The sequence below is a fragment of the Gadus macrocephalus genome, chromosome 5 (assembly GCF_031168955.1).
Source record: "Gadus macrocephalus chromosome 5, ASM3116895v1".
Classification (NCBI taxonomy): domain Eukaryota; kingdom Metazoa; phylum Chordata; class Actinopteri; order Gadiformes; family Gadidae; genus Gadus; species Gadus macrocephalus.
The window spans coordinates 15,860,093-15,871,216 of record NC_082386.1 but is presented as its reverse complement, the minus strand read 5'-3'; the positions used below and the strand labels follow the sequence as shown (position 1 = coordinate 15,871,216).

At 47.5% G+C, this 11,124-nt stretch overlaps 1 protein-coding gene across 1 annotated transcript in view; it reads right to left on the bottom strand.

Annotated features, from left to right (window-relative positions):
• Positions 1-4,637: 4,637 nt before the first annotated feature.
• Positions 4,638-11,124, bottom strand: part of pacrg (PARK2 co-regulated) — a 14,573-nt gene continuing 8,086 nt past the window's right edge. Inside the window, exon 3 of the mRNA XM_060052588.1 lies at positions 4,638-4,936. Within this exon, the coding sequence (XP_059908571.1) occupies positions 4,653-4,936 (284 nt within the window). The 3' untranslated portion in view covers positions 4,638-4,652. The remainder of the gene's footprint in view (positions 4,937-11,124) is intronic.

Here is an 11,124-nt window from a genome sequence, read left to right as displayed (position 1 = left end):
ACGCACACACACACACCACACACACACAAGTGTGTCATGAGATCCACAGATAGAGTCGGCCCAGAAAGAAGACGGCGCCGCCATCTGTCACCGGCACAAAAACACCAGCAGCCGTACCGCCACACAAGACAAAGGGCCGCCATCAGCAGGCCTTACTGTGTGTGTGTGTGTGTGTGTGTGTGTGTGTGTGTGTGTGTGTGTGTGTGTGTGTGTGTGTGTGTGTGTGTGTGTGTGTGTGTGTGTGTGTGTGTGTGTGTGTGTGTGTGTGTGTGTGTGTGTGTGGACCAACAATGTGCGTAGGCCTTATCATAGTCAGCCACATTCCTAGCGGGAAAAATAAAAGAGGCCACCAAATCACAGCGGTTTGAGCAGTTGTGCGCAAGTGAGTGTGTTGGCATGTGCGTGTGTGAGAGAATCGCTGGGCCTTTGTATTTGTGAACGCCTGTGTGGTGTGTGTGTGTGTGTGTGTGTGTGTGTGTGTGTGTGTGTGTGTGTGTGTGTGTGTGTGTGTGTGTGTGTGTGGGAGGGTTGGTGTGCCGGTGTGAGGTGGGGATGTCAGTGATGAATGGGGGTTTAAGGACCTACACCTAACAGATAAGAGCAGAAAAACCCCGAACAACCACAACACAGCCCCAACACGGGCAAAAAAAACTAGTGATAGACCTCTGGCCAAAGTACATTACATCATGATAATACGAAACACTACACACTATACCAAGTAATGTCAAGAACAAAGTATTGCTTCGATTGTCTTATGCTTCATCCATTTTGTGTGTGTGAGTATGTGCGTGAGTGTGTGTATTTGTAGGGGGGTCATAGTCTGAATAAGAGCACTGAGATACAGATCGGTTGCGGGGTAGCGCTTTAACAGCTGTGTGGGGGTCCGGTAAAGCCTTAATCTGCTGGCGTTGTGTGTCTCCTCCATCCATCAGACGAAAGACTCCCCCCCCCCCCCCGAAGACCAAAAGGGCACAGCCACCGGGCCTTGCTCTTCTTAATTAAAGTCCCTTAATTAAAGATATTTACTCTTCAATCTCCTAGCAAAGCAAAAACACAATGTAACCATCTATTAATTGATTTTCTCCGTTATGACACGTGCCAAATTTGTCTTGCGCACAATTTCTGACAGGACTTCATTCACTCGTCTCTGCTTCAATGTGATGATAAGAAGTGACGCATTCCCTTCCCCCTCCTCCCTTCTTCCCCGCTGCTGCCGGAGGAATGTGTGGCAGTGGGACCGCCGCAGCCCCCCCCCTCGCGGGCAGCAGAAGAGATAAGATTCATCATGGGCGAGCAACAAGAGAGCCCTGCAAATCACATTGGATGGCTTCTCCCACGACATCATCCACATTGTCATCCATGTGACATAAACACACACACACACAGTTACGCCCCGCGAAGGCACACACACACACAAACACACACATGCGCACACACACATACACACACAAAAATAAAAGCGCAGACGTGCACACACACACACACACACTGACACACACGCACAAAACAAACCAAACCAAACTTCTGAAAGACGTTCAGTCAGTCATCAGTCGGCTCCAAATGGCCGTATCGTCTCACTTCAAAAAAGACCCGTCAGTGCAGCCCGGGGAGCAGGAGCGACGGCAGCTCTCCACATTCCCTCGGGACCGCAGGTCTGGCGTATGTTGTGGATGGATGGCAGAGGAAGGAGGAGAGTTGAGGGAAAGCATCCTTGAGAGAAGGGGTATGCTCCCGCCAGAGTAACAGGCACTGACCCCAGACTAATGCCTGAGATAAGGCCTCACATAGCCGCGGTGTGGGGGGCACGGGTCAGAACCCTGTCCGACACACCGCGGCTATGTGAGGCCTTATCTCAGGCATTAGTCTGGGTGTAGGCGGGCTATGGACGGGCTCCACACGGCAGCAGCAGGAGGGTGTGAACAGAGGCCCTCTGGACGTGTTCCCGTGTTAAAATGCTGTTGACGGCTCACCAGAGCCTGGTCCGCCCAGCCATGAGAGCCAGGACCACGGGGACCAGGACAGGACACTACATGACCGGCTCGGACAGCATGTGAGCCCATACGTATGCCTAGGTAGAGCCTTAGTGTGTGTCTGAGTGTGAGTGTGAGTGTGTGTGTGTGAGTGTGAGTGTGTTTGCATTTTGTCACATAAGTGAGAGGCTGGCAGAACTGACAATGGTGATCAGTGAAGGAGTGAGAGAGAAAGAGAGCGCAAGAGAGAGAGCAAGAGAGCAAGAGAGAGAGCGCGCACGAGAGACAGAGAGCAAGAGACAGAGAGCAAGAGAGAGAGAGCGCGCACGAGAGACAGAGAGAGAGAGAGAGAGAGAGAGAGAGAGAGAGAGAGAGAGACACGCTGAGGCCAACAGCTGCATATTGGGAGACAAAACATCCATTGAAGCACAGCCACACACAAACAGACTTAAACACACACACACACACACGGCGGACAGTGGCACTATTGTCGTGGCGGACACAGGAAGGACACGGAGCACCATGCCTGGTGTGGGATGTGGGGGAGCCAAGAGGCGCCTGCCTGTGGCTTGAGTCCACCCCGTCCCACACAACTAAAGCTCTTCCCCCCCACCACCCCCATTTCCTCTTGTATCGCCTTCAGCACAACGACAGAGCCTGTGTGACAAAGACAAGCCACTGGCGGGCGTTTGGTTGCAGAGGACGTGTGTGTGTGTGTGTCAGAGTGTGTGTGTGTGTGTGTGTGTGTGTGTGTGTGTGTGTGTGTGTGTGTGTGTGTGTGTGTGCGCGCGCGCGTGGTAGGGAGCGCGCTGGAGGTGTTTAAAGAATATTTGAGATAATGGACAGACTTCAGGGAACACATTGATGGTGATTGAAAGCGCAGTACATCAAAGGAGGAGCGAAGAAGAACGGAGAAGGGAAGAGTGAAGGGGAGGGGGGGGGGGGGGGGGGCGTTTTTGTCATTAAAACAGAAATAAAAAAGAGATGTCTATTTGAGGTGCTATCTTTATTGCTTGCCAAGGAGTGGGTGGTGCAATACATAAATTGACAACTTATTCGGTGCAGAAGCGACAGGGAAGTGCAAACTACCGGTAATTTAAAATAAGGTTGCCAGGTTGGGTTTCGTTCCAAAAGGACATATACTGTAAAAGACGCATTTCAACATCCTCCACTTCCTCATCATCATCATCATTATCATAATCACCCTCATCACTTTCATCCTCCTCCTCATCGATTGCTCAAAATCAAAATACAAATCGCTCGATAACAAGAGTGCAGTTTCTGTAAACTAGAGAGAAAGGGAGAAAATACAATGAAGACACAGATTTTCTGTTTCATTTCCACAACGTTAGTTGTGGAAATGACTTTGGAAACCTTATGGGTCAGAAGGCCTGTCCAAAAAGAGGAAGTAAAATAGCATTCACGTTTAAGCTAAATTGGGTTCAGCAATGTTTCAGCCCAGGCCTTCATCCCTCTCAATGATAAATATACTAAAGGCAGCACACAAACACACAGAGCAGAATATCCCAGACAGGGTGGGGGTGTTGTTCGAGATAATTAAAGGGTTGTCGGATTCTAATCACGGTTCCTGGGTTACAGGTTAGCATTTGGCAGCCGCGGCAGTAGCCCTCCTCCAGATGGGCCTCTACAGGAGAGGTCGGTGCCGGGGAGAGGCCTGGCAAGGTTAGAGCGTGGCGACGGGGGTTAATCGATGCCGGGCAGCAGTGGCAGGCAGCCGGTGCTGGCGGCTGCGGGGAACTGGCAGGAGGGCAGAACGCGTCTCCAGTGTTTCTGCTCGGGGTTATCCGGCAAAGCCGATGATCACGCACAGCGGCGAGAGGGAAACGAAGGAAAACGCTTGTTTCAAACGGGGTTTAAGGGATTGATTTGACAGCTAATTTACAGGAGATTTGCACGAGGCCAGGCGTTAATAAGTCTTTTCCTCTCTTTTTTTCTTTGTCTTATCCTGATATCTGCCTCCAACCAACCCCCCAGCCCGCACCACTTTGCTCCAATATTTATTTATTTCTAAGACCACTGAAAAGAAGATAAAAGGAAACGCCAAACAGATAATGCAAGGGGATTAAAACCAACAATAGATCCAAATTGGTTATTGATCGGGCGGATAAATCGCTTGTGTTCTCGTCCATTTAAGTGTGCATGTGTTTAAGTGAATCATTGCGATAACGATGACGTGTGTTGGCGGGGCTGTTGTTGTTTCCGCGGGGGGAGGAGGAGGCAGGGGAGCCGCGATCCACGTCACGCCCGATCACCCGCTAAGCGCTTTGACACTGAGGCACAAAGACGTCTGCCATGTCTGAGGTGCATCTGCAATATCGAGGTGTCACCCAGGTACCCTGCCCCATTCACACTCACTAGACAAGGACAGGCTCTCTCTTCTCTCTCTCCAACAGCCCGGCACAATGCTGACTGGCCGCACAATGGAGGGGGGGGGGAATAGAGTAAAGATGTGTGGAGAAGAAGTACCAAGGGGAAGAAATAGTACACAGACGAACGTACGCGCACAAAAGAAAAGCACTGGAATCACACGGGCCGGGCGCGACGTTAGTGTTGACGTGAGTGATCCTGCCATTGTCTCAACTCCTCACTGTTTCCAAATTGCTATTCATTCAATGGCCCCCGAAATGTGTCGCAGGTTCAATCCCAGTGGTCTGTTTAGCACTACTTTAAGCACACAAAAGCTACTAAGATCCCAATCACAAAGGAGGACCCATTGCACTCCCGAGCCGGAGCGCCAGGGACACACAACGCACAACGGATACACAACGCACTGCACCACGGCAGCATGAACTCACTGTTCTTGTTCTTGAAAATCCTGAAAATGGGGAGGATCTGCCTGAAGTACGGAACGAGGGCCTCGCCGACCCTTTCTTCGGACACCACCAGTTGCTGCAGGGCCTTCATCATGTTGCAAAGCACCTGGGGGATCCGCGTGTTCAGGCCATCTAGGAGAGGACGGAAGGGTCAGAGGTCAGGACGGTTAGAGACGTTACCATGGAGTGAAAAGCCCTCTGTTCCTCCAACGGGACAGGGTTGGTGATGCGTAGTGTTTGGGGAGCTTTGTCACGGAGCAGGCGGGCCGGTCTTTGATTGCGTTGCTAGGTTAAGGTATAATTCTATGGTGGAGGTCTTCTTGAAGGCACCCGTGATCAAAGAAATGTTTTCGGTCTCAATGGCAGCTATATATTCTAGAAATACATGTGTCCTTTGTGGGATGCGGGGGAATTACCCGACAATTGGTGGATTGTGTGGCCAGTACAAGAAGAGTACTGTTGGGGATGGTCAGGTGACTGGAGGTAAAAAAAAAAAAAGAATGTTTTCGTAAAATAAATAGATCCAAAAACGCTTGCATATTATATATGTACAGACAACCAACTCACACCAATGCCACAGAATGAGGACTTTCATAAGCACTTTTAGAATGAGTTGTCCTGAGCTGCCCTGTCGGTCTGTTGGTCTCCATAATTTATTCTCACTTACAAACCTCTCCAAAACATGGCTTTAAGACGAGAAGCGAGGCAGATGGAGGCAAAACAAACCTGCAAAACGCACAGGGCTTTCTTTTCTGTCTCTCTATAATATACATATATCTAAAGATATATATAGGGGTATATATAGTGGTATACAGCCCTCTCAGTCTCCTTCCTTGAAAGCATTTCTTTCTTTATGTAGCCTTTGATTTGGGGCTGGCTAGGCTGCAATCAGGGCTTTTGAATGCACTGAGACAGCAAGAGTAAGTGTGAGCCAATCATGGGGTAATTTCGTCCACAGCTGCACTCGACTCACTCCTCCGCCGATGGAGCGAACAAAGAAGGATGGTGGGAGAGACGGAGGAGTGGTAGCAGAATGCTCTGGGAAAGGAGCAAAAGATAATGGGAGAAGAAAAAAAGTAAACAACAATGAGAAATGGATCGAGAAGAAGAAGCGAAGGAGATGGAAAGAAGGATGGAAAATAATACAGAGTGAATTCTTGAAAATGGGTTGTTTTTTGAGGGGGAGGGGTGATTGTGTGAGTGCGTGTGTGTGTGCGTGTGTGTGACGCAGTTCCTTGTCAAAACTGAATTTAACTATTTCTGTTCTGTGTCTAATGGGCGAGAGACAATTAGCGACACGAGAGAGAGAAAGAGAAAGAGAAAGAGAGAGAGAGAGAGGTTTGACTTATCATCCACCTTTATTAATGTTATAGAAAGCTTCCAATCCACTTGGTCGTCCAAACAAATATTATACAATTGATTACAGTTGAATGACTGAATAAAATAATAACACAAATAAAAGAGTGAGAGAGAGAATGAGTAATAGAAAGAGTAATAGAAAGGTAGAGAAACAGAGTAGGAGAATGACAGCGAGGAAGAGGAGGATAAATGTCCTCAGAGCATTCGAGTATGACAGTTGAAGCTCTTGGTTAGCGGAGTGCCTCGGCACCAGCAGCCCGTGGCAAAACCACGCATATCAATGCAAGTAAACAATCCTTAGAAGCATGCCAAAACACACACACACACACACACACACACACACACACACACACACACACACACACACACACACACACACACACACACACACACACACACACACACACTGTTGCGAGAAACACGGGAGGCAAGGCCTGAGCAGAGGGTGAACTCCCACAGCAAGGAATGCTATGGAAGGGAAGATACCTCCACCTGTGCCTGCAGTGAAGCAAAACCAAGTGCAGGATACAGAAGACAGGAGACCAGATTGAGAGAGATAGTGAGAGTTTGAGCGAGAGCGAGAGAGAGAGAGAGAATAAGTAGGATGGAGGCTACTCTCCAACAGTAGGGTGAGCGTGAGCGATAACCCTAGTGAAGAAACAAGAGTGATATAATGACGGATACGGGAAGGAAGGTTAAACCGATGATTCCCCTTGGCTAAGACGTTATCTCTATTTCCAACCAGTGAACCAGACCCTGACCAACGGACCCTGGATTCAGGACAAACAGACTAGTCGCTTAGCTCTTCCCCTTCCCCCTCTGTGGTAGAAATAAAAGCACTGGAACCGACGTCGTCGTGGAAATGTTTACCGTCTCCGATAGAGGGATCCCACAGCACATACATTAACTGTGTTAATGAATAATTACATTGTTGTGTATTAATGACATCTATCGTCTCTAACTTTGTATCTCTTTTTTTTTACTCTGTGTTTGGTTGTTTGTTTATTTTGTTTGTGTTGATATGGATCCTCCTGGGTCTGAAATAAAGAAAATTATTATAACACACACTCACAGGCACACTGAGTGTCTCCCACACCCACACTCACACACATACACCCTTTCACACAATCACAGGCAAATTCATCGCAACTCCAACACATGAATAAACACACACACACACCCACACAGACACACACACACACACACACACATCATAGGAAAGGTGATATAATATGGAGAGATTTGTCTCATAATTATCAATACTCATAGGATTCAACTTGTGTCAAAAAAGTTAACTTGAATGTGCAATTATTGCATGCATATTTATGATCCAGGTTTTATACTTTGCCTAGATTGTTTCAAAACTACGTCAAAGAACGCATTTCACCTGATACACAAATGCAACAGTTCACAAGGCAATTTTTGATTTAAGTCTTATTGAAACTAATGTGTATATACCGAGTACAAAAAAGAATATATATTTTGTTAGGTATTTTTGCAAAACGTAAAACGGAAGAAAAATGTTAATTGACTTAAACGAGGCACAATTTTTCTCCTATTCATATTAATAATTATGTGACAAATCTCTCTCTATAATAAATCTTCAGAATCTAAATTTGAAAAGGAAGTTTCAACTATGTAGACACCTAAACTGGGTTGACAATGATTTGTTCATATATATTATATATATATATATATATATATTGTAACGGGCCAGTGGGTGTGGGGTTTCCACGCTACCAAGTTGAATAGATAAATGACACAACACACAGCAGTTCCAGTGCAGAATGGTTTATTTACCTAGTAAATGAAAACCAGGGTGGCAAAGGGACATCCACCTCCTTTATGCTATCGTCCTTCACACCTTCCACCTGTCTCTCTCTCTCTGGGCGTACCACACTGCCAGGCGCTCACACAGATCCTGCCTGTCCTTACCTAGCCCTAGCTCCTCTTCCGACTCCAACCTCAACACATGTCTGTTTGCTAGCTCTTTTAAGCACAAGCACCCCTGCCTAACGATCCCCAGGCTCGCCTCGTTAACGTGAGGAAGTCCATATATGGCTTGGGGGTGGAGCCAGCAGGTTACCGGACCTACCACTCCCCTCACTCCTCCCTGGCGTCTGCCACAATATGTATATATCTGTGTGTATGTGTCTGTGTCTGGGAGTGTGTTTGTGTATGTAAGCTTGTATTTACAGGACTACCACAAGCAAAATCAGCATAATGAGCAACTTCATTGAGCGTTATCCCATATTTGTCTGTTTCTGTCCGTCGTTCAGATGAGGTTAGAATCTGGTACGACGGGAATTTTCAAACCTACATAAACAAACATTGGAACTCTAATTACCAAGAAGCGCAAACAACTTCCCCCTGCTGTGACATTTGGACCACGGGCCCGTTCAATTATTCATCTGTACTCTCCCCTTGACACCCAAAGAGAGAGAGAGAGAGAGAGCGAGAGAGAGAGGCGGAAAGAGAGAGAGAGAGAGAGAGAGAGAGAGAGGCGGAAAGAGAGAGAGCGAGAGAGAGAGCGAGAGAGAGAGCGAGAGAGAGAGAGAGAGAGAGAGAGAGAGAGAGAGAGAGGGAGAGCGAGAGAGAGAGAGAGAGAGAGGCGGAGAGCGAGAGAGGGCGAGAGAGCAAAAGAGCGGGAGAGCAAGAGAGAATAAGAGAGAGGGAGGCGGAGAGAGCGAGAGCGAGAGAGTTGGAATGTATTCAGGCCTGGTAGAAAACCTGCATAAGCACACAATATGAATAAAGTAACCGTCCCTTCACGCTGCTTCTACAATCAGTCTGAGAAAAAAGGAAAGCAATGGCGACCTTGCTACGGTGACTTCTGTGCAAAGTCCCAGTGGCAGGCAGAGCCGGCACGTTGGAAGAGTTTAGCTGGCAAAGTTACCCTGGGTAAATACACATCCACAGATCAGAGTGAGACGTTCCGTGCCCGGGATCCCCTCGTAATGAAAGTGTCATTGCAGATTTGTATTTTTTTAGGGGGAGGAGGGTTGGCTGAACAAATGTTATGCCGATCTACGGGTTTGGGAGGGATTGGTGGAGGATCAACCGAAGCATGGCTCAGAATTGCCCTGCCTGTTTAAAGTAGGCAGTGTAGCGGGCGATTCACCCACATTTACCTTTATTCCTTAACCCTGGGAGTCACGTCGGATCTGTCAGGCAGGGGTTTTTATTCAAATCCACTTTAAGGGAAGCATCGAACACTTGCATACAAATAAGCATGCTCATTTATTTCCATCGCTGTCGTTTTGCCTTCCTGGGAGTGCTTGGTTTCCGAAACACAAATTATCTTGTGTTTAGCGATGAAGTGATAAATCAATAGAACAGTTATTGTCTCTCTAAACCTTAATTATTCGTTTTTTTTTATTATCTCTAACCTTCCCTAGTGTACAACAACCGCTACAACTGCAATCATTTCTGCAAATTGTCATCCCCCTTTTCCCCAAAATGGTTCTCTGGCCTCTTTCCACACGTGCACTGCAACCATTAACTTACCTAGACCCTAGCCAAAGGAGCTGTCTGTGACAATGCAATTATTGGAATAAGCTGCACAGGACAGCGTTGAATGTCCGACTGAGCCCATGTGTCAATAGAGCAGGCCATTGTCCGGAGAATTCAGCAACTACATCCTGTTGTAAATACTCTGTTACGGTAGTTGGTGGTAATTGCAGAGAAGAAGAAGAAGAATTCACACCGAGTGTTGATGACCTTCTATCATGCGACTAGTACGGAACCAGGAGGATGATTTTGTGGATATCAAAACCGCTGTAGAATTGATGCAACGCAAAATCAGTCATCATTACAGATGAATCAGCGGTCTCCTCTGTAATCTTCCATGTGCCCACAAAACACTGCGATATTTGTAGAATACTTTTTATATACAGTGAATTCTAAGTCCTATATCCTGCCTCCTGCACAATCTACCCCGTGGCGGTTGTCTGGGGTTCATATGTGAAGACAGCTGCCCTTAACCTATATCCGATACTCAATACTAAACCTCTTGAGCGACATTTCCCTCTTCATCGCAGTCTTCTCTGCTCTCTCTTCATCTGCTTATCGCATGCCAAAACGGTGTGTAGTTGAGCGTTTGTGTGCGTGTGTGTGGGTGGTGGGAAGTTCTATGTATATGTTATTCAATGAGGGGGGGGGGGGGGGTCTAGGCCGGGGGCCTGACGTGAGTCACTCTCTCTCTCTCTCGCTCTCTCTTGAGATAACAGCCGAGCGGCAGCCATCTTTCTATTCGCGCAGGAGAACAATTAATCAGCAAAGGAGACGCAGACTGGCGGAAAAACTTGTCTTGATTTTCTTCTCTCCATATTTTAATAAACCCTGGCGCTAATAAGGAGGCAGGCCATTAAAAATTCCATTATCAGTGAGAGCACGCCGCTATTGGTGTGCGAGTGTGCGTGTGCGAGTGTGCGTGCGTGCGTGCGTGCGTGCGTGCGTGCGTGCGTGCGTGCGTGCGTGCGTGCGTGCGTGCGTGCGTGCGTGCGTGCGTGGTAGTGTGTGGGTGTGTGGGGATGCTTTTTCCTGAGAGGCACAGCCATCGCCTTTTGGTCTGGCTTCCCAAAGGCAAGGAGCAAATATCTGCCAAAGCCTCATGGGAGTAGGACACCGCAAACACACGCCTGCACTGAAGCAGGAAAAGATGATCAAATTGTACACAGGAGTTTAAAACGTGTCCGCTTGTTGACTAATACATACGTCTACATTTCTTGCATTGTGTAGTTCAATATCGATCAGGTTAAGAGAATCTAGCACCAGAATATCATTCACAACTCATTAAAGCCGTAGTAAAATGAAACGATACTACTAATCAGGTAGCCCTCAACAAAAACAACATCTGTCACCATCTATTCAGCTCTGTATTGCAGATGAGTTTAGGGGGAAGCGTGACATCTCAGCAATGTGATGTGAGGTCAAGCCTTGGCGGTTTTGTAGCCAGATTG